Source organism: Neofelis nebulosa, chromosome 15, assembly GCF_028018385.1.
Source record: "Neofelis nebulosa isolate mNeoNeb1 chromosome 15, mNeoNeb1.pri, whole genome shotgun sequence".
NCBI classification, from domain to species: domain Eukaryota; kingdom Metazoa; phylum Chordata; class Mammalia; order Carnivora; family Felidae; genus Neofelis; species Neofelis nebulosa.
In genome coordinates this window covers 39,178,006-39,202,140 of record NC_080796.1, presented here as the reverse complement: position 1 = coordinate 39,202,140, position 24,135 = coordinate 39,178,006, and the positions used below count along the sequence as shown (strand labels likewise).

Here is a 24,135-nt window from a genome sequence, read left to right as displayed (position 1 = left end):
CTAATTTTCACTTCATCATCCTTTTCTAAAAGTAAGGAGAAATCCCGTGAAAGAGAAGTTCATGCTAATTTCATAAAATATATATTTGATGCAAACCTGATACATATATTACTTGGTAATGTCTTTTCAGAAAAAAAAAATGCTTTACAATGAAGCCTGATTAATGTTACTATAAAATATAAATTCTGTTAACTGTCCTGTAATGGTGATGGTCACATTCACATCATATACTAGATAATCAAATGAGATTTTGTTAGAAGATAGAGTTTTCCTGTGTTAGCTGATATTTGTCATAGCCTTGCATTATCTCTCCTAATTCTGTTCAGAGCAATTGGATGCAGTATTTCTGACAAAGTTCACAATTCTTTTTTTGTTTTTGTTTATTTTTAGAGAGAGAGAAAGAGCAAGCAGGGGAGGGTCAGAGAGAGAGGGAGGAGAGAGAGAGAGAGAGAGAGAGAGAGAGAGAGAGAGAGAGAGAGAATTGTAAGTATGCTCCATGCTTAGGGCAGAGCCCAATGTAGGGCTCGATCTCACTACCCTGAGCTCATGACCTGAGCCAAAATCAAAAGTCAGATGCTTAACCGACTGAACCACCCAGGTGCCCCCAAAGTTCACAATCCTTTATTAAAATCCAATGGTGTGTTCTCATATTATCTACCCTTTGCTATCATATTTGATTCTCTATTCTCCTGTATTCTATTTTGTTAAAAAAAAATTAAGTCTGCTGGGACCCATAGCTTTATTTTACAATCTACTAATATATTATGTCTTGCAAGTACTCTGAATAATGCCGAGTTAGATAATAAATATGTTAAAAAAAAACCAAGACAAGTTCAGAGAGTGGTAGTGTTCTAGGAGAATATAAAAGAATAATGCAATGAAATAGAAAGTATCTGGACAGGGGTTAATTTTACCAGGGTGGTCAGGGAAATGTTCTTGGATAAGATGACATTGAACAGTGCTCTGCATTGTGCAGGCTATTGATATGACTGCATTCTTGAGCATATGTGGGTAGTATGAACTGTATTATTTCAGATGTGCTTCTTATTTACTAGTTGTTTTGTGTATACTTGGTGAGTTCCCAGCTAGGCTGCAACTTCCTGCAAGGCAAGTCTTTTTTGTTTTTTTCATTAAAAACAAAAACAAAAACAACCCACAAAAGTCCCCTAGCATTTAGTTTTGTGCTGTGTGTAAAGTAGAGGCTGGACAAAGAAATGCTTGTTTGATGTTGACTACTGGGGATCACCATAAACCAGCTCCAACATCCTTATAGGTGGAACAGATGAGAGCCTGTGCCCCGTGGTGAGGGTTGGGAAAGCCCTTAATGCTTCTCAATAGCTCCACGTGAATGCCTGTGCCTGGAACTTCATAATTAGAAATTCTGTCCTTTATCTTTCAGCCTTTATCAATTAAGTCTTAACAACTATTTGTGCCCCTGTTTAAGGGATATTATTTCTATGGCTAAGTCATCGTTGAATTCACAAAGAAGAGTTGGCCTGGCTAATCTTTCCTAAGTACCAGCCCTACAGTGTGGACAGTGGCTGCCTGTCTGGATAGGATCAGAGAGAAAACACTCCCAGTGCAGGCCTGATTGACAATTTGGGATTAAAATAATGGCATAAAAAGTGACTGACCGTTAATTACCCACATTTACATACTAATTTTGATACATTTGTTCTTAAAGAAATACAGATTAGTTTCCCTTTTCAAACTTCAATTTTCATTAATTTTGGTCAATTTACTTTAGCCTCAGTTTGCTTCTCAACTCCAGGGAGGATTCTCTCTGGCTTCACAAAAGCCTTCCAAGGGAAGGCAGCTCTGGCTTTCTGGCTCTGGGAGTGGCTGCTTCAGCTCCAAGTCAGGGAGCCCCAGAACTCTGATACTTTTGCTCAAAGGCTGGCGCAGATCTTTGAAAGCCTCATTTTCGCATATGTGTGAAGTATTGGAGAGAGGGGAAGAAAATCCTCCCCTTTTTTCTCCCCTCCTCTAAATAACCCCAACTTTTCTCCCAGTGTTAAGACCCAGACAATACCCCTCACTCTAAACCCTGGCCTTTAAAAGATGTCTGTGCTTTTCAACAAATGGTGTTGAGAAAACTGCATGCAAAAGATATTCACATGCAAAAGAATAAATTTGGACCTTTACCTTACACCATATACAAAAATTAACTCAAAATGGATCCATCACCAAAACTTAAGAACTAAAACTATAAAACTCTTAGAAGAAAATGTAGCAGAAAAACTTCATGACAGTAGATTTAACAATGATTTCTTGGATATGACACCAAAAGCCCAAGCAAGCAAAGGGAAAAACTACATAAACTGGACTTCATCAAAACTAAAATCTTCTGTGCATCCAAGGACTCAGGCTACAGAGTGAAAGGGCAACCCATGGAAAAGGAGAAAATACCGGTAAATTGTGTATCTGATAAGGGGTTAATATCCCAAATAATAGAAATAACTGCAGCTCAACAACAAAAAGACAAATAATTTGGTTAAGAAACAAGCAAAAGACTTGGATAGACATTTCTCCAAAGAAGACATGTAAATGGTCAATAAGCACACGAAAAGATGGTCAGCCTCACTAATTATTAGAGAAATGCAAATCAAAACTACAATGAGATATTACCTCACACCTATTAGGATGGCTGCTCTCAAAAAACCAACAAAGCCGCAAATAACAGCATTGGTGAGGAGGTGGAGAAATTGGAATCCTTGGCACTCTTGGTGGGAATGTAAAATGGTGCCCCTGCTATGGAAAATAGTATGGTGATTCCACAAAAAATTAAAAATAGAATTACTATGTGATCCAGCAATTCTGCTTCTGGGTATATATCTAAAAGAATTGGAAGCAGAGTCTCAGAGAAGAGATATTTGTATCCCCATGTTCATAGAAGCATGATTCATAACAGCCATAAGGTAGAAAGGACCCAAGTGTCCACCTACAGATAAATGGATAAAAATGTATATACATACAGTGGAACATTATTCAGCCTGAAAGGGAAGGAAATTCTGACACAGGCTGCAAGGCTGAGTCTTAAGGGCATTATACAAAGTGAAATAAGCCACTCACAAGAGGACAAATGCTGTATGGTTGATGTGTATGAGGTACCTAGAGAAGTCAAATTCAGAGACAGTTGAATGGGGGCTGCCAGGAGCTGAGGGTAGCAGAGAGTTACTGTTTAATGGGTACAGAGTCGCAAGAGTCTAGAGTTGCATGACATCGTGAATGAATTTAACACTACTGAACTGTACCCTTACAAATGGTTAAGATGGTAAATGTTATGTGTGTATTTTACTACCAAAAAATAAAAAATAAAAAGGTCAATGCTATTAAGCTTGTCCCTTTTCAGAACGTAATTCAAGGGGAGAAAAACCCAAGGCCTCATATGACTTGCTGAATTTTATGAAATATTTATGGCACTTTAATTTGCATACACTTATGTGATTGACTAAGTTGAGAAATTCAGCACAGGACTAGGAATTGGCTAAGGATAGTCCCTAGGTTAACAGATAACATGCAGAGTTTGTTAAGGTGTTTATCTTTAGGGAAAATGTTTTAAGGAGCTTTTAATATTTAGACAGCCTCAACTCAGTATATGATTATGTAAAAGTGAGATTCTAGAGTCCATAAAACTAACTTTATGGTAAGAAAAGTTTTTTGTTTGTTTTTTTCAGGGGTAACACATTAATCTTCTATTATAAAATTAATTTGTGTTTAATAAAAAATGTGGAAAAATTAAAAATAAAGCAAGTCCCACCACCCAAATTTAACCTTATTTCCTTTCTAGTCATTTCCAGTCTTTTTTCCACACACAGCATTAAAAAAATATATAGTCTGGTCATATTATACATGAACAGTAACCATTATTTTAAAAACCTGTGTATCTAGTAGATTGGAGAGTGCATATATTTTAGTTTAATTTCTCCTTTATTTTTGGAAAATTCAGATACATTATCATATATTTTCCTTGTGATTAAATAAATAAAAATGATAGAAGTTAAAACTAAAATCTTTGTTCACAAAGAGCATTTTTCTACATTATGTATAATTTCCTTTGGATTTATTCCCATAAACAGAATTCAAAAAGTTTTTTTTTATTTTTTTTATTTTTTTATTTTTTTATTTTTTAATATATGAAATTTACTGTCAAATTGGTTTCCATACAACACCCAGTGCTCATCCCAAAAGGTGCCCTCCTCAACACCCATCACCCACCCTGCCCTCCCTCCCACCCCGCCCTCCCTCCCACCCCCCATCAACCCTCAGTTTGTTCTCAGTTTTTAATAGTCTCTTATGCTTTGGCTCTCTCCCACTCTAACCTCTTTTTTTTTTTTTTTTCCTTCCCTTCCCCCATGGGTTTCTGTTACGTTTCTCAGGATCCACATAAGAGTGAAGCCATATGGTATCTGTCTTTCTCTGTATGGCTTATTTCACTTAGCATCACACTCTCCAGTTCCATCCACGTTGCTACAAAAGGCCATATTTCATTTTTTCTCATTGCCACGTAGTATTCCATTGTGTATATAAACCACAATTTCTTTATCCATTCATCAGTTGATGGACATTTAGGCTCTTTCCATAATTTGGCTATTGTTGAGAGTGCTGCTATAAACATTGGGGTACAAGTGCCCCTATGCATCAGTACTCCTGTATCCCTTGGGTAAATTCCTAGCAGTGCTATTGCTGGGTCATAGGGTAGGTCTATTTTTAATTTTCTGAGGAACCTCCACACTGCTTTCCAGAGCGGCTGCACCAATTTGCATTCCCACCAACAGTGCAAGAGGGTTCCTGTTTCCCCACATCCTCTCCAGCATCTATAGTAAAAAGTTTAAACATTAGGAGTTTTGATACATTTGAAGGGTTTTGATATTACCAAATTCATTACCTACGTAAAAAGTTGTGTGTGAGTGCTATCCCACAGCACCTTTGCCAGTCTTTAATGTCATTTATTAATTTTTGCCAAGTTGGTATGTGAAAATGTGTTCTTATTTTACTTTGTATTTCTTGAAGCTTTTTGCAATATATTTGTTTCCTAATTGTATATCCCAACTATTTTTTTTTTTTACTGGATTCCTTATTTCTGTGACTTGCTCATCTGCAATTGACTTCAAATGAGTTCCTATTTAATCCATATATAATACTAACACTCTGTATCATAGTGCCTGCAAATACTTTTCCTAGTCTATTGCTTCCCTTTACTTTTTGACTATTTTCGACTGATGTTTCTAATTTACCTAGGATTACATCTGCCTTTATTTATTTATTTATTTTTTTCAGGTGAATATGTTGTGTAGAAAGGGGTTAAGTGTAAATGACAGGGAACCTACATTATTGTCTGCTAATGTCATTTAGAAATAAGGTAGGAGTCTCATTCCTGTCCCTGAGTCTGCCACTACCTGAGCTGTTACTCTATCACTCTCTACTGTGAGGGTGCAGGTTCCCAGATAAAATGCCCAATTAAACTGAATTTCAGATGAACAACGAATACTTTTTAAAGTGTAAGTATATCCCAAATGTTGCATGGGCCATCCTGATTCTGCAAAAGTATTGGCTGTTCATCTGAAATTCAATTTTAATTGGGCAGCCTGTGTTTTTATTTGATACATCTGGCGCTTCTACTTGGGGCTGGAATATTAACACCTGCTTACCTAACACCATCATATATTAGCCGTTGGGAACAGGGATGGTGGGAGCTGAAAGAGAGGATAGTTCCTGCTCTGAGAGAGTTTATACTCTAGTTTCTCAGAGAATTTTGCAATCAGAAAGATAACCTCCTGGACTATTTCAATGACTGCTAGATTAAAGTTAGAGTCTCTGTGTTTCCCTGCTGCCTAAGGCAGAGTTATCCACATTTACATAGAGCCACCTGAGACACCCCTTCCCTGGGGAGTCTGATTCCATTGGTTCGAAGAGGGATCCAGAAGCCTCTGATTTTAACAAGAGTCCAGGTGATTCTCTTGCTCAGGTAAATCTGTGCAACTCTGGCAGACTTGGCGTCTTCTGGGTAACAGCGCTCAGAAGTCGCTTCCAGTTTTTATAGCCCATTCTAAATCACTGGCATACAGTTTTGCAGTGGTGATTATCTTCGTAAATTGCTTTACAGGTGATACCGTTCATCCCATTCGGTCTTTACTTATTCTCCAGGAAAGCAGGGGAGCTTATTTCCGCTAGACGGAGGAGGGCTGGGAGGCTCACAGGGGCTAAGTTCTCCCGGCAAGAGGGTCAAGCAGCCGGGCCGCAAAGGCCGCCCTCTTTCCACTCCACCAAGCCACCTCCTCTCGCCCGTGGGGACCACTGGGCTGGATTTAGAGCCCACCTGGAGTTTCAGGTGATTTCCGCTCCGAAAGTGCTAGCCTGCAACTAGCAAACGGTTAGGGGACAGGCCAGCGCGCCGCTCAGCACAGGAACCCGGGCCCTCCCCGCGCGGGCGAGCCGGGGAGTTCGGAGGTCCCCCTCCGTCGGAGCCCCGCACACCCGGAGACGAGAGGCCGGCCGTCCCCGTTCCCGGAGCGCTGCGCGTGTCCGAGCCGGGCCGCCCGGAGCCGAGGGCGCGCGGGCGCGGCGGCGGGGGCGCGCTCTCCGAGCACGTGCGCCGGGCAGCTCCTCCAACCGCCGCTCCCGGGGAAGAGGGCGGCTTCCCGGGAAGCGGGCCGCCGCCGCAGCCGCCGGGACTCGGAAGTGCCGAGAGGGTTGTTGGGGACTCGTGGCGCGCGTGAACGCCGCCGCCGCTGCCCGGGACAGCCCGGAGGTTGGTAGCCGGGGACCGCAGCGGGTCCCGGGGAGGTTAGGTGTTGACTTTCGTGCTTCGGTGTACTCCCTTGAGAAACAAATGCTCCAGGAGCTTTCCGTTTCCTACTCGGGTTCCTGCTTCCGTGCCCGGGGGCGGGGCAGAGGAGGCTCCCCGTCGCGCGGTGGAGACAAAGGCGGCGGGCCCTGCGCCCCGTGCCAGGCCGGCCTCCGGGCGTGGTGGCGGGGCTCCCGCAGGCCCCGCCGAGTCCGCGCACGTCCCCGCCAGCGGTCTCTCCCCGGGCTTGGTCCCCGGTTCCCTCTGGTCTCCTCGGCGGTGTTAGACGTGCGCCTGCCCTACTGCTGCGGCTCCAGTGACCCCCCCCCCCCAAAGTTAGAGATTTATTTTGCTTTCTATTCTTCAGACTCAGTTTCCCTCTTCGAAGTCTAGCCTCCAGGGGCACAGGTCTTTACTTGGAAAGGCCCTCCTCCCCGCAGTTCTCACCAAAGTGGGCGGGCCAGGTACTGGGGTGGCCTTGGTGTTAAGAAATGTGCTGCTTCCTTTCAGGGCCAACTAGAAGTTGGCGTCCTTGGTGGTTTGCATTTTATGGAAATGAGACTCAATATTTCTATGTTGTATTCCTCATTCATTCGCAGAGCTAGGCACTTAGGTGCTAACAAGTACTTACTTGATTAAGTGCGATGGGAACATGAGAAGAAGGGCTTCACTGAGGAGGTGGTGGTTTTTATAAGTACAGTGTTTTTTTCCTTCCATTCGTAATGCTCCATCTTTCCTGTAATAATTCTCACTTTTCTCTGTGGCAGTCCCTGTGATTAGTAGAGGATAGGGACAGTCAGTTCTGTCCTGAACGATTCAACTAATATTAACAATGACGATGCGCTTGTCAGGTGCTTTAAACCCATTATTTTTAAACCTTAAAACCACTGGGGAGGATAGATGGTGTTATCCCTTTTCACAGCAGAAGAAAAGACTCGGAGGAGATGCCAGTGGCACAAACTGGTAAATTTCAGGGCCGAGTTTTACACTCCCTTTTCTAGATCAAAGCCTGTGCTGTATCTACTGCTTATTTTGCTCCCTCCTTGGGAAGCAGGTTAGATGGACTAAGGTGAAGGCCAAGTCTCTGGAGAGAGCAGTTATTGTGGGAGGCTAGATGTTTGTGGGAACTCTGGTAACATCAGGAACTAGCCAGCCTAGGTGGTACTTATCAGTGTGTTTCCTGCTTGCAGGTCAGGGCCTGGCCAAGGTGAGGTGCTCCTTAATTGTTGCACTAGAATTCCTAACAGGTGAAATCCTTGATTCCTTGTAGATTTTTCCCTGTTTTTTTGGGGGGGGGGGTTGCCATGGACCTTTTTGGAGTTAGGGGAAGCCAATTTTTTAAAAAAAATGTTTATTTTTTTTGAGAGAGAGGGAGACAATCCCAGGCAGGCTCTGTGCTGTCAGTGCTGAACCTGATGCAGGGCTCAAACTCATGAATCATGACCTGAGGTGAAACCAAGAGTCAGATGTTTAACCCATTGGGCCCCCCAGGCACCCCTGGAGAAGCCAATTTTCAAATTATTTTTTGAATGTTTGTTTATTTTTGAAGGAGAGAGAGGCAGAGTGTGAGCAGGGGAGAAGCAGAGAGAAAGGGAGACACAGAATCCAAAGTGGGGTTCAGGCTCTGAGCTGTCAGCATAGAGCCCCACACAGGGCTCGAACTCACAAACCATGAGATCATGCCCTGAGCCAAAGTCGGATGCTTGACCGACTGAACCACCCAGGCTCCCCTAGAAAAAAAAATTTTAATGTTTAATCCATTTTTGAAGTGGGGGGGGCAGAGAGAGAGGGAGACACAGAATCCAAAGCAGGCTTTAGGCTCCGAGCTGTCAGCACAGAGCCTGACGTGAGTCTTGAACTCAAACTGCTAGATCATGATCTGAGCTGAAGGTGGACGTTCAACTGAGTCCTCCAGGTGGACTGGAGGTGCACTAAATGATATTTCAAGGTATTTGCAGCAGGTGCACTATGGTATGAAGGTATCTGACTTTTACTGGTGAGGAAGTTGCCAGAACTGCTCTTATTAGTATGGTTTGTTGTCCACGTGTATAGTAAATGAAATCCTGCATTTCAGTTAGAGGTTCATGAAAATAAAGATGTATGAGAGAATTTATAGGTTCATGGCCCCCTGAATTTTCCCTATGGCCACCTTGGAGGTGGGTATCCTAGGTTACAAACCCTACTTGGTGTTTTTCCTTTGAGTGCTTGCTGGCCACCCTAGAGCATTATAAATACCTATTAACTTTCAGTTAGTGTCTCCTTTTACTCAGGTGTGGTTGTTTCTGGTGATAAAAGCTGTTGAGAGGGACTTGCCGGATTGTTTACATACTCCACTTGCTCTGCCTCTTCTATGGATAATGCTGCTGGAGAATATTCTTGTGATAGTGGATGTGTGTCATATACAGGAGAGATTATTTAAAAAAAATTTTTTTTTAAGTTTATTCATCTTAGAGAGAGAGAGAGAGAGAGAGACACAGAATCTGAAGCAGGCTCCAGGCTCCGAGCTGTCAGCACAGAGCCCGATGCGGGGCTCTGAACTCACAAACCATGAGATGTGAGTGACTCGCGCCCAACCGACTGAGCCACCCAGGCACCCCCAGGGGAGGTTTTGTTGTTGTTGTTGTTGGTTTTGTTTTTTTTTTTGAGAGTGGGTATGAACCTTAATGGTGTATGATATTACCAGTGCCAGAGAAGAAAAAGGTGTTATCACTGTATATTCCACAGACATGTAAAAGATTTTAAGATGTTTTTGTGAATAGTTTTGGTAATGGCTGAAAATTCAGATGAAATGGGCCTTAAAAATGTTTTATTTATACACACACACACACACACACACACACATAGAGCGTGCACGCATACGCGTGCATGAGTGTGCATGCACAAGCAGGGGAGAGGGACAGAGGAAGGAAAGAATTCCAAGCAGGGGGTTGACGTGGGTCTCTATCCCATGACCCTGGGATCATGACCTGAGCCGAAATCAAGAGTTGGCCACTCAACCAACTGAGCCACCCAGGCACCCTGAAATGGGCACTTTTTAATAAAACACCTTATCTAAGACATGATAAAAGCTGAGTACTCCTGTATCTATTAAAGAAATGACATTTGGAGTTAAAATCCTTTCCAAAGCAAAATTTCTGAGCCTACATGGCTTTATAAGGGAAATATTACAAACATCAAAAAAAAAAAAAAAAAGAGGGAACACTCCCTGGCTGCTTTTATGAGGCCAGCATAACCTTGTTACTAAAGCGTGATAAGGACATTACAAGAAAATTACAGGCCATAGTCCCACGGAAAAGATGCAAAATGATGTATTGGTAAATCAAATCTAACAGTCTGAGAAGGATTCTAAACCATGACCAATTTGGACTTATTCTAGGAATGTAAGCTTTGGCTAACATTAGAAAATAAATGTAATTTAACCACATTCAAATAAAGAGAAAAAATATTTGACAAAATCCAACACTGATACATGATAACTTTTTGCAAGCTAAAACATTATTGCAAACAATTAAAGATTTAAACAATGGAGGGTATGTCATTGCTCTGAAAATAAATTTACAGCTTTAGTACAATCCCAGTCACAATTCTAGCAGATTTCTTAAAAAGAGAAGTTGATAAGCCAGTTCTAAAATTTATTTGGAAATTCTGGGCAATCTAAGAAAAAGCAAATTTGGACGACTAGATCAATATGTGTTATGTTAATATGGTATTGGCACAATGCTAGGCAGACCATGGAACTGAGTAGAGAATCCATAATCAGGCTCACACATGTGTGGTTTGTGACAAAAGAGACAACACAGTGCAGTGGAGAAACGATGGCCAGTTCGGTGAATAATGCTGGGCCAATTGGATCTTCATATGGACAAAATGAATCTTAATCATCTCATCTCATATGCAAACATTAATCAAGCTGTATCTTACACCTAAATGTGAAAGCTGAAATAATAAAATTTCTGGAAGAAAGCAAAGTAAAATATCTTCATTACCTAGGGACAGTCAAAGGTTTATTGAATAGTACACAAAATGGAAAATATTGGTAAGAACTTCTGTTCATCTAAATCCATAAAGGGAGTGAGCAGGCAAGCTAGGGAATAGGTGAAAATATTTGTAATACATATACCAATAAAGAACTTATACCCAGAATTTAGAAACAACTTCTACAAATCATTGAGAAAAAAATGGACAGCCCAGTAGAAAAATGGGCAAGTCACTTCCTAAACGAGGATCTCCCAATTCTTAAACACATGAAAAGAGGGTTAACTTCATTAGTAATTAGGGAAATGCAAATTAAAATTAGAGTGGGCCATCACTCTATAGTCACCAGAGTGGTTAAAAGCAGACTGTGAAGGGCGCCTAGGTGGCTCAGTTGGTTAAGTGTCTGACATTGGCTCAGGTCATGATCTTGCCATTCCTGAGTTGGAGCCCCATATTGGTCTCTGTGCTGACAGTTCAGAGCCTGGAGCCTGCTCCGGATTTTCTCTCTTTCTCTCTGCCCCTCCCCTGCCTGTGCTCTCTCTCTTAAAAATAAATATTAAAAAAAAAAAAAAGGTAGGCTAAGTACAGGCTTCCCTCAATATCTGAAAGCAGATTGTTCTTGTGAAATCTTTTGTAACCTGAAGCAAAGAAGCAATTAACCATTAATTTATATGGAAAGATTTTTGAGCATTCCCAGACCCCCAAAATAACCCCTTTTAGGCTTTTTCTTAAAAAAAAATTTTTTTTTAATGTTTATTTTTGAGAGTAAAAGAACACATGCACGCAAGCAGGAGTGGGGCAGAGAGAAAGGCAGAGAGAATCTGAAGCAGGCTCCAGGCTCTGAGCTGTCAGCACAGAGCCTGACATGGGGCTCAAACTCAGGAGCTGTGAGATCATGACATGAGTGGAAGCTGGATGCCCAACCAACTGAGCCACCCAGGGTCCTCTAGGCATTTCTGGTACCTTAGGACACATTTTGCTAGTGAAGGCATGATGTAAATCAAGATCAAGCACAGATGCCCACAGATACAATTCAAAGCTCTGATGGCATGATGCTGAGATGCTCAGTGTAGTTCCCTGGGAAGGAGCTTGAGGGGGGCCGCTTTTGCTGCTTGGGGTGCTTGGCTGCAAAACAAACACAATGCCATTTTCTCTTTTTGCCTTTTTTTCGTAAAAGTGAAAATCATCTTGGGATTTCTTTTGGTTAACAAAAACGGGTACTAATGTAGGTCTTTTGTAAAAGTGGAGTGGCATAACCTGAACTTTCAAAAAGCGGGGGATACCTGTCCTGGTTGGGTAATGGGTGAACTGGAACTCTCCTACGTTGCTGATGGGTATAACAATTAGAGCAAATGTTCTGGAAATTGGTGTATCATTTACTAAAGCTGGACACACACATCTATGACCCAGCTGCTCCATCCTCAGGTAAACACAGTAGTAAGGGCGTATATATGTGTGCTGAAAGACGTGTAAGAGGATGGACAGAACAGTACTATTCATACTGGCCCCAAGTTGGAAACAACCCACACGTTCATCAACAGTAGAATGGATAAATGCAGAGTAGTTTATAGAGTGGAATACTCTTTAGTAATGAGAATGAACAGATCATTGACTCATATACAACATGGATGAGCCTCCCATATCGCTGAACAAAAAGAGGGGTGCCTGGGTGTCTCAGGTGGTTAGGCAACTGACTCTTGATTTTAGCTCAGGTCATGATCTTACGGTTCGTGCGGTCAAGCCCCACGTGGGGCTCTACGCTGCCAGTATGGAACCTGCTTGGGATTCTCTCTCTCCCTCCCTGACCCCTCTGTCTACTCCTTCCAGTTTCTGCATGCTCACTGTCTGTCTCTCTCTCTCAAAAATAAATAAACTTTAAAAAATATATAAAGAAGAGCTGAACAAAAAAGAAATAGACACAACAGAGTAAATGCTGTGTAATTCTATTTATATGAAGTTCAAAGCCAGGCACAACTGAATAAACTAGGACGATAGGAGTCAGGCTCATGGTGACCTTTAGTGGAGTTACAGGAAAGGACACACAGGACTTTTGAGGCATTTTGCTTTTAATCTGAAGGCAATTACTGGAGTGAGTCTGCTTTTTGAAAGTCTTAATTTTAATTTAAGTACATTTTAATACAAAGTTTACTTAAAATAGTGTATTATAAAAATTTTTGATTCATTCAGATGCCCCTAATCTGGGGAGTGTAAGACATAGTTGGCATGACTCTTAGTGATTAAAAAGGCTCAAAACAGGTTGAGAATTTTCAGTGGAGACAGTGTAATATCACATCAGTAGCTTTTGTGAACTAGGGATTTATAAAAGTGACTCCTTTTTGGCAGTCTTTAACAGCAGAGGTATGGCTTAATGGCAGTTGATATAAAAAGACTTAGAGCTCTGTTTGATATTAAGACTGATATCAGTGTGAGGTAGAAACTAAAAAATGTCAAGTTGAGAACTGAATGCAAAATTTTGTTTTAGATTTAATTTTCTGACAATTTAAGTTTATAGCAGATTAAAAATATTCTGATTTTTGAGGTGCCTGGGTGGCTCAGTTGGTTAGGTGTCCGTCAGACACTTGATCTCAGCCCAGGTCTTTATCTCAGGGTTGTGAGTTCAAGCCCCACACTGGGCTCCACGCTGGGCAGGAAGCCTACTTAAAAAAAAAAAAAAATTCTGATTTTTTAAATGTAAATCCTTTCAGTTAGATACTTTTCTCCCAAGTGGCAGGTGTGTTATGTTTCCTATTGCTTCTGTAACAAACTACTACAAATTTAGTGGCTTAAAACAACCCAAGTTTATTACCTTGCAGTTCTGAAGGTCAGAAGTCCAAAATGGCCGGGCAGGGCTGCTGTTCCTTCTGGAGGCTCGAGGGGAGGCTTTGCTTTGCTTTGCTTGTGGTCCCTTACTCTGACCCTCCCAGAAGGACCCTTGTGACTGCATTGGGTCTGTGTGGATAATCAGGGATAATGTCCTCATCTTTAACTTAATGATGGCTGCAAAATACCTTTGATCTGTAAGGAAGTATATTTACAGGTTCCAGGGATTAGCACATGGGCATTTCTGGGAGAGCCCTATTTGGGGGATCTCACAGATGGGATTTTATATTTTGTCTTCATAAATAGCACAGTCCCTCAGTCTCAGGAGCTCACTGATATGTGTTAAATGAAGAAATGCATCTAAGACTTCATTATTTGAAGTGTAGTTTCTGGAAGAATAGAAGTGATGGTCTTGCCCTACTCTCTGTGCCACATCTGGAGTTTTAAGTTCAGGTCTAGGTACCCATACTATAAAGAGACAATTGACTGAATGAATAGTAAAGGGTCTAGGAACCAAGTCACTGAAGAAATGATTGAAGGACTCATGGATGTGTGCCCTGGAAGAGGGTTTGGGATGGAGTGTGTGTCATTAATTGTCTTTAAATATTCAAAGGAGTATTATTGGAGAGAAGAATTAAGCCTTTTTAGTATAAGAACAATAACATTAAAAACAAAAAGAATAGCATTTTAGAACTTACTATGCCCAAGGCACTGTTTATCTCTTTGTAAATTCATTTAATCCTCACAGCATCCCGTGAGGGGTGCTGTTATCCCTGTTTATAGAGCAGGAAATTGAGTCACAGAGAGGTTAGCAACTTGTCCTAGGGCATACAGCTGGAAAGTAGCAAAGCTGGGATTTGGACTTTGGCATTCTGACTCCAGAGCCATCTCTAAATCCTCTTGTGACCCTGCCTCCATGCCTTTGGTTCCAGAAGGTACAATCAGACTAAGTGGCAGAAGGTTTTTTAAAAATAGAGGGGATGGTTTTTGACAGTTTGAGGAAACAGCAGGATAATAATCAGGACCTCTTAGAAAACGTTTCCCTGCCTCGTGATGTTATGGGAAATAGGTAGGTTATAGTAAAAGGAATTCCCAAACTGGCTAGAGATGAGACCAGATGGCCGTAGGGGCCCTACTGATTTTGAAATTCTGATCTGGGGAACATGTATTTTTTTTCATTTTATATACAAAATAACAACTTTTGTGACCTGTACTAAAGCTCTTTTGTGAACTGTAGTTTTCCCACTAACTTTCCGGAATTGATGTATTAGTAACTCTGACATACTGGAATGGTAGGCTGTGTCCCTGCCCCCTCTGAAGTTGTCATTGCTGTGCTCTCAAAATTAGATGGAATCGCTCTTCTCTTCCTGTTTGGGTCTGGACTGGTCTTTTGACCAAGAAAAGGCTTTGTGAATTCTGGAGCCTGCACCTTAAGAGACCTTGCCCCATTTGCCTTTGATCTTTTGAACCCCTGAAGCCACCATGCTGTGAAGGGTCAGGCCTACTGAGTGCCCACGTGGAGAGGCGCTGCCCGTAGCTGACAGCGGGCACCTGACGCTAGACACGGGTGAGGTCATCTTGGCCCCTCCCAGTCCCTGTTGAGCTGTGTGGTGACTTAGTCACGTGAGTGATGCCTGGTAAGATCAGCAGAATGGCTTGGATCGCGTCCCAAAGAATCATGACGAAAATGGATCTTTGTCGTTTTAAGCCGCTATGTGTTTATTGTGCAGTGATACAAAACCGATACATGAGGTTTGGGTGCATAGTTGGAACTAGTGTGTGTATTTAAAAATACTCTGTGATTAGACATTCTGCCCAGTCCAGCAGACCTCCTCCAACCCACCTAATCATCCCCGTGTTAGTGAAGGGTTTTTTGGGTTTGGAGAAGTGGTTTTTTTTGTTAGTGTTGCACGAGTAAAAGAATAAGACTCTTTCGAAGACTCTTATGTAGGGTTTGGGGAAAACTGATGTGAGAAGACACGGTGTGTCTGGATTTGGTTTCCTGGTGAGAGCCCTGTAATTTATGTTCTGCAAAATAAGTTTCTGTTTCATCAAATGGGACCCTAGAAAAGAGCAAGTCTCATAACAGTTATTCCCACTGTGTTAGAATATTGCCCTACTATTTCATTTTCTTGAAAGCCATTGTCATTTCAGTGTGCACATGCTCTTTTTACTTTTACTACTTTGTGACTTCTAGAGTGCTAAATTTGTTCCTAAATTTAGAATGATTTCAATTTTACTTGGCCCTTATCTCTGTGTAACTGCTGACTCCCCCTTCTTATATCTGAGTAAATTGATTTGGTTTAGTTTGTCTTCTTCAGTCAATCTTTTAAGGAATGTACGAGCTAGATGGTTCGGGTGTATATTGATTACATCTAGTTGATTTACAAATTTTCTTTTCTTCCTAAAGGGAGTATCTAATTACGTATAACTTTAAATTTTTCTTTTGCTTGTGTGTAGCTTGTATTACCTTCTAGCTTTCCTGACAGATTGGTTTCATCATAGACCTTGAAAAAAAAATGAATCTGGTGCACTCTGTAAGAATAGGGAGGTGGCTGACGGAAGGCTCTGGGGTTGGACTTGGTGGGTATGAAGCTAAGCTCTGCTGCTTATTAGCTGTGTGATCTGGGGCAAGTTTCTTGACCTTTCTGGGCTTTGGTTTAGTTTGCTTGTGTTAAATGAGGGTACCAGAAGCAGCAACCTCAAAAAGTTGTTGTGACGATTGGCTAATCCTTGTAAAGTTCTTTCTTAGCATAGATAACCTGTAACTGGCACTTACTATAGTACAGCTGTTACCGAACTATAAGAAAAGCCATTGGAGGAAGATTTCAGTTTTAGGACATGGAGCAACAGTTACTTGGTAGAAGCGATCGTGGTGATGCTGGTATCTAAGGATTGTTAGCTCAGTGCTAAGAGTGCTGTGTTACAGTCCTCTGGTGCATGTGGATATGTGGTTATAGCTCATTCAGTGCTAGGTATCAAGACTGAGGAGCAGGAAACGTTTGAAATGGAAGTGGTTGTCGAATCCATTTGTTGCATGCATCAAAAATAAAGTGGTATTGGAAATCGCTGGGGCAAAGCATCTTACACAAGTTATGTTTATGCACAGTTTGGGGTTTGGCATAGTGAGCTATGCTTCTCTGCCAAGATTAAGGAATAGGATTTCTGCCTGTAAAAGCGGAGCTGGGAAGTTGGGTTCTCGTTTTTTGTTCCTCACTGGCTGTTCTGTGTGCTTGGGCAGATCGCTGCCTGCCCCCCCCCCCCCCCCAAGCAGGATTCTGATTCCTGAAAAAGAGCTAACAGTTAGCCCTCCTGGTGAGGATTAGAGTAGATGGTATCTTTGAAAGCAGGTGGAGTGTTAAATTACAAAGTAAATGCAAATGTGAGTTACTTCGGTATAGGAAAAACTGTTAGCTGAGGAATTCTTGCCTTTTTACGGCGAAGATTTTATTCCGTGGGTCTCGAGTTCTACAGTCCCCAGATAAATACTTCTTTCGAATGCTCAGCCTCAGGGGCTCTTGCACCCCAATATGTAGGTAAAGTTCCTTGTTACTCCAGTCTAACTTCTTTCCCTTTGATCCCAGAGAAACCTGCTGTGATTTCCTTCCAACACCTAATGTTAAATGTCCTTTCTACCTCTTTGTCTTCGTTTACCTCAGATATCTTCCTATCATCAATAATACTTAGCTCTGAGATACTCTGGTCTTCCAGCTTGGAGTTGCTGTTCGGTGTTCGTAGTTTTCCTCTTCTTTAATCCTCCTGCCTCCTGGACTAATTTCAAGCCAGGTACGACTTAATTTTCCTTTGTGTTGCTTGGTTCTAGCACTTTCTCTGTACTTCCACCCGAATCGCTGCCCTCTCTGCCTCTACACTACCACAGCGTCAAAGGACTTCTTCCTGAAGCTTCACTCAAATAGTTCGATTGGCTTATAAGCCTGCGGTTTCTTCAGCAAATCAAATCCAAATTTGTCATCCTGTATGTTTAAGGCCCTCTGCCACATGGCTCTTGCTTTCCCTTCACCTCCACTAGCTACATTTTTGCTTCTTCATAGTCCTGACCAATATTCCCGTTAAGGTGGGAGTGTTCTCAGACACTTCCCTCTCCTGTCATACATCTTTGCATCCCTCCTTTGCTCTCATGTATGAATGGTACAGCCTCGTGTATGTAGATTGATCAGGTAGACATTTACTAAACACAGGCTGTACTGCTATAGTTTGGCTTTTCCTACAGAAGTAATTTACAAATGGTGATTAGTTTCTAGGCGGTCTCACAGATGCCCACTTAGCTGCTAATGCTGCTGCAGGACTGGATCCATGCGTGAAGGACAGCAAAGTGTTACCTACACGTTTGAGGAAGGACCTCTTTGATTTCATTGTGATAGCCCATCCCTAAAGAACATGCTTATTTAGAGAATGAGAAATAGAAACTTGAGAATTTTCTGAGAGTGTTTGGGCACCTTTGTGGGTTTGTGCATTTTAAAAAAGCTCTAGTTATATTCTCCAATGTCCAACTTGCCTTTTCTTTGATGCCGTTGGGTCATTAAATGCTTTAAAATGTATCTACTCTGATTTCATTTCTGAGGGCACAGGTGAAATGAATATGGAAGAACACACCGGGGAGAAGAATTTTGTTTTTTTTCAATGTTTGTTTATTTTGAGAGAGGGGGGAGAGAAAGAGAGAGAGTGAGAGAGCGAGAGCTGGGGAGGGGCAGAGAGAGAGAGAGGAGAGAGAGAGAATCCCAGGCAGGCTCCACGCTGTCAGTGCAGAGCCTGATGCAGGGCTTGATCTCACGAAATGTGAGATCATGACCTGAGCTGAAATCAAGAGTCAGACACTTAACAACTGACTGGGCCACCCAGGTGCCCCAGGAATTTTCTTGAGATGGGTGGGCAAGAGTTAAAAAGAGTGGTGTTGGGAGGAGAGGACTGTTAAGGACACTTGAGTGCCTGTGGGGTAGAGTTTTGAGGTGGCGTTCCTGGAACTGTGAGGGATGAAATAAGACAGGAGGGAGTATGCATGTAATTCCTTTGGGGATTAGCAAAGTAGTGGTGAGGAAGATGTGTTGGGCAGAAAGCTGTCCAGGTGGCCTCCAAGGACCGTGTGTTTGCTGTCTGGTGGCCTGGGGTTGGGCTGGGGTGTGGACAAGGTGTGAGACCTTAGCAAGAGCTCTGGGGATGCCGTTCAGCAGCAGAGGGCATGGCCACGCCCCACGGAGGGTCAGTGATATTTCATCAGCTCAGGAAGAAAAACCAGGCTCTGGCGAGGTAGGCTTCTGAGGAATTAAATTCACTAACTGGTCCCGTTGGACGGATCATAGCTAATATGTATTGGGTACTAATTCTGTGCCAGGCCTTGGAGAAGCATTTTACATTTAATTCATTCAACAGCCCCATGAGGAAACCTATCTAAGAGGTTGTGACCCACTCAAGTTCCTCAGCCAGCAAATGGCAGAGCCGGGACTCCCCCCTAGGTCTGCTTGGTGCAGGATTTCCCAGCATGCTGGCAGATGGAGGCTATTTGGTCCAGCCCCCAAATTTTAGATGTGAAGATACAGCCCTGCCGCTTTGTTGCTCATGACTGTGTATCTTTGTGTGGGTCTGCAAGATATACACAGTACAGCGAAGTGTTTCTAGTTCCCCGAAAGTTAACTTGTTAATGCAGAGGAATTGTCCTAGAAGACAGTGTCCCTGAAAAGCTGCTAAACAGCAGGGCTTCTAGAATTTTCATTTAATCTTTAAGATTATGTTCACATTTCAGTAGCATTTTTAGGAGTTCAGCCCTTGCTAGTCACATATTTGTAAAAAAAAATTTTTAATGTTTATTTTTGAAAGGCAGAGAGGCACAGCACAAATGGGGGAGGGGCAGAGGGAGAGGGAGACACAGAGTCCTAAGCAGGCTCCAGGCTCTGAGTTTTTAGCACAGAGCCCGATGCAGGGCTCGAACCCACAAATCGCATGATCATGACCTGAGCTGAAGTCGGACGGACACTTAACTGACTGAGCCACCCAGGTGCCCCAACTAATCACATATTCTTAATGAGGTGAGGAGACCATCCAATATAATACTAACATCCTTTGAAAGGAGACTCCTAAAACCCAGAGGTTAAAGTTAACTTCCCACTAAAGTGGAGACTACCATATTCCCACAAAGTTCCAGAAAGAAATTCTGAAGTTTTCTAGGAGATGCCCGGTATTTAAAAATGAAGTGTGAGTAGAATTGTTTAAAGCCAGAAGTGGTTCTGAAAAATAGCAGGGGGACCTGAGAAGGTGTTGTTGTTGCTGAGTGTTTGGGATTGAAAGCACGAGTGCCTACTTCTGGATGCCTTCAGTTGCAGGAGACCAAACTGCCTGAGCAGCGTTTAGGTCATTACCAAGGGGCACTCTGGTTGGAGGACCACTGACTTCTGGCCTTCTATTTTATGAAAGCCGAAGTGTGTATTTTTTTTCTGCTGTCTCAGCCTGGAGAAAGGAGTTTGGGCGTGGCGGATTTTGAGCCAGGCTCTAGGGACAAGTAACTTTGTGAACGGGCATTAATGGGGCTAGCCGTGGCTGAGGGGAGGCATGGGGGGCCCAGTGGTCTGACGACCTGGATTTGAGCCCTGGCTCAGTTATTTCTGACTGTGGGGCCTTATCCTGTTTCACATTTGTCATCTGTGAATTGCCTGTCTCTCTTGCTCCACCTTCTTCGCTAGGGTATTGTGAAAATAAAATGAGATAATGTATGAATTTTGATTTTGGCATTACTGTCCCATATGAGGAAGTATTTTCTTGGGGCTTAAAATTTTGCTCCTATTTTAATTTGGCATCCACAGTGAGACATATTTGAGAGGCTTAAGGAAAACAATGTGAGCCATTTAACTTTTTGTTGCTTAGGAGCTGATGATTTCATTTGAAGAATTTTAGGACTTCCTATCACCTGCTCTAATAATATGTAGAATATAGACATGGCTGCCATAAGAGAGAGATCGAGAATAGCAGAGGCTTAAACAACCTGGAAGTGCATTTCTCTTTCATTTGATAGTATAGGTATAAATGGTCCAGGGAAGTTTTGGGGGTGAGGTGGTACACGGAGTCAGGGACTGAGGCTTCTCGATCTTATTTTTCCACATGGCTTTCACCTCTTGTCCCCATGTGGCTGTTCCAGCTTTTCCCAGCAGGAAGGGGATGATCATTGCCTTCTACGCAGGACTATACACAAATTTTTGAGCAGAAAAGAGAGAGACCAAGTATGAGCAGGGAAAGGACAGAGAGAGAGGGAGACACAGAATCTGAAGCAAGCTCCAGGCTCTGAGCTGTCAGCACAGAGCCCGATGTGGGGCTCGAACTCACGGACCATGAAATCATGACCTGAGCTAAAGTTGGATGCTTAACCAACTGAGCCACCCAGGACTATTCAAATGCCCACACATGGCTACACTATATAGTTGAGCTTAGCATCCATGCGTTCAGTTAAAAATTCCATTACTGTATAGGAAGGGAGACTAAATATTATGGGGTGGGCTGCTAGCAGTGTCTGCCATAGCTGATGGGAGTCACATTATTCACCTCCGTTAAGTTTATACAAGATGGAAGACAGTAATTTTCATTCATCCATTCATATAAACGACTTCAGATGACATCTGAAGGGGAGAATGAGGAGGTTAAAGCTGTTGGCTTAGAAGAGTTTTAGAGATCTGTACTTTTCTTCTATTCAGGATTTGAAGCCATTTATTATTCATGGAGCACTATTCCCTTGTTGCTACATTCCACAGCCCATGTTGGTTACTGGGGACTCAGTGAATCATGGTCCCTGCTCTCCAAACGCTTACCCCATAGGGGGAGGCAGGCGTGTCAGGCATTGAACACACAACTGTCTGGGGTGCAGAGGCAGATGGGGTGCTGTGGGAGCTCATAGGGAAGACCTGCCCAAGCCGGGGCAGGCAGGGTGTGTGCGTGTATGCGTATGTGTGCATGTTGGATGCAAGATGCAGACAGTTACTGGCAGAAGGAAGTGTGACTGGGTTTCTATCTGTATCACCTTAAATAGTGATGGGTCCTTAGGAGAGCAAGTGAACTGATAAGATTCTGTTCCTTAGTGTCATGTCTGCGGCTTAATGTTTTTATTTCTGTTTCTCTTCCTAGAAACTCTCAGTGTGTCTGCCAAGACCCTTTGTCACGAGGAGCAATGCTGCCCCGATGGGAACTGTCTTTTTACCTATTTGCTTCACTAGGCTTCCACTTATATTCTTTCTATGAAGTTTACAAAGTCTCAAGAGGTAAGACCCCAGCTTTCCTGAACTTCTCTCAAGAAAGGAAGGAGGAAGGAAGTACTCAGAGGTAGAAGAGTCAGAAAAATTGTCTAATGGGCTTGGGATAACTTGGACCCTGCTTTGCTTTCCCTTGTCTGGGACACTTTGAGTCCGTGACCTGAATCAATGCAGTTTTCCACCCTCATCCTGGAACTTTGAGGGGATCCGGTGGCTGGTCTTCTGTAATAGGAAGGTTTGATTCAATGGCCATTGAAGGCTGTGGAGGTGATCTGCAGTAACCTCTTATGTTTCTCTTCCACCCTCATTGCTTCTGAGATATGTGGAGGCAGCTCAAGGTGTTGGAGGCCCAGACTCCTTTCATCCTTTTGTTCTGCTGTGTTTAGTGATTTTCATATGCTTGTTGAAGAAGAATCATCACTAAATCTGCATTTCAGCCCATAGGAAGGGGTATGGAAACCCTCCTGTTGGGCAAGTTACCCTTGTCACTTCTGCTTACCCCTAGTTGACCAGCATCAGGTTTTATGGCCACAGCCGAGAAACTGGGGAACATTGTCCTTAGCTTGGTGGCCATGTGCCACTAAAACTTCCCATACTGTGGAAGAATGGGAGACAGAAATGTGGAGGGACCAAGATGGCCTCTTGCGTGGTCAGGGACAGTTTCCTAGTTGATGATAATTTCTGGGCTTTGTCAAGGCAGAACAGGAGCCAGGAAGGTAGAGAAGGCGTCAGAGGATCTGTGGACAGAGATGGGTTTGCAAGCAAATGGGCAAGCCTTTGGGGTGTGGGGAAGCATCGCATGGTCTGGCAACTACAAACCCCTCGGGAGGACTGGAGTGTAGAGTGTGAGGGGACAGTGGCTGGAGTTGAGCCTAGATCAAAAAGCAGGGAGAGCCTGTGAAGGACATTGCATATTGATCTGAGGAGTTTGGACTTTATCTTGAAGACAGGAGAGTATGCTGAAAAGTCCACTTAAAATTGCAAAGTTGAGAGTGCTCTGCCCCGAACACCTACCTCCTTCTATATTACTCGGACTGATTTGGATGTACATCACCAGGATTGACTTTTCTTCCATTCTACATATGTCCCACTCAGAGTCAGGAACTTGGTGGCAGAGACGGCTCATCTAAAGTAGATGAGCACTATTGTTTTCTCAAGTCTGGCCAAGTATTTGCATTCCCCTGCTGGAGCCTTTGAGCTCCCAGGGCCCATGCAGGAGGAGCTAACCTACTCTATGTCAGGCACTGTATTAGATACTTCACATATTGTATCTTGTCTCATTTAATCTTTAGAACAGCCCTATGATATGGTATATTTATTACTTTGAAGGCACGTTTGGCAGCAGAAACGCAGCCTCCAACATAATTGTTACAAGCCTCGTATTGTGTCTAGATAGCGTCAGAGAGCTGGCTCCTTCTACCATGTCCCTCTGCCGTCTTCATCACGAGGCTTCACCTTATGAGGCAGTCTTTTCCATAAATTGATGTCCGTATTCCAGATTTTGGCCATTCTAGTGAGTGTGTAAGTGGTATCTCATTGTTTTAATTTGCATTTCCCTGATGTAATGTGGAGAATCTGTTCATATGCTTATTGCCATAAGACTGTATATATGTATATACGTACACACACACACACACACACACACACATATATAGAGTCTTATTTGGTGAGGTGTTCAGGTCTTTGCCCATTTTTTAATTGGGTTGTTTATTTTCTTTTTGAGTTTTAATAGTTCTTTGTGTATTTTGGATAACCTGTCTTTTGCAAATATTTTCTTCCAGTCTGTGGCTTGTCATCTTACTGTCTTGATGGTGTCTTTTACAGAGCAGATACTTTAAATTTTGGTTAAGTCCAGTTTACCAATTGTTTCTTTCATGCATTGTGTCTTTGGTATCTAAAAAGTAATTCCCATAGCCAAGGTTATCTAGATTTTCTCCTACCTTATCTTCTAAAGATTCAGTAGTGTTTATATTCAGATCTATAATATCCATTTGCTATTATTTTTTGTGAAGAGTGTAAAGTCTGCATCTAGATTCAGTTGTTTTGCATGTGGACATTTAGTTCCAGCATTTGTTGAAAGAATACCTCTTCTCTGTTGTATTACCTTTGCTCCTTGTCAAAGGTCAGTTGACTGTATCTATGTGGGTCTTTTTCTCGGCTTTCTATTCTGTTCCATTCACCTATTTGTCTGTTCTTTCATCAACACCACGGTCTCTTGAGTCATAAGGCTTTGTAATAAGTCTTGAATTTGGGGGGGCACCTGCTGGCTCAGTCTGACTTTGGCTCAGGTCATGATCTCACAGTCTG

The 24,135-nt window shown here is 42.7% G+C and overlaps 1 protein-coding gene across 7 annotated transcripts in view; it reads left to right on the top strand.

Moving 5' to 3' along the window:
• HHAT (hedgehog acyltransferase) overlaps positions 1-24,135 on the top strand; it is a 326,701-nt gene that overhangs the window by 6,219 nt on the left and 296,347 nt on the right. For 3 of the 7 annotated variants that reach the window (XM_058701854.1, XM_058701853.1, XM_058701849.1), the window contains exon 3: positions 21,704-21,837. In XM_058701854.1, coding sequence (XP_058557837.1) covers positions 21,747-21,837 — 91 coding nt within the window. In that variant the 5' untranslated portion in view covers positions 21,704-21,746. Of the gene's footprint in view, positions 1-6,247; positions 6,332-6,637; positions 6,752-7,156; positions 7,252-17,241; positions 17,369-21,703; positions 21,838-24,135 lie in introns of those variants that run through there. The other 4 variants (XM_058701851.1, XM_058701855.1, XM_058701850.1 and 1 more) reach the window with 4 other exon arrangements.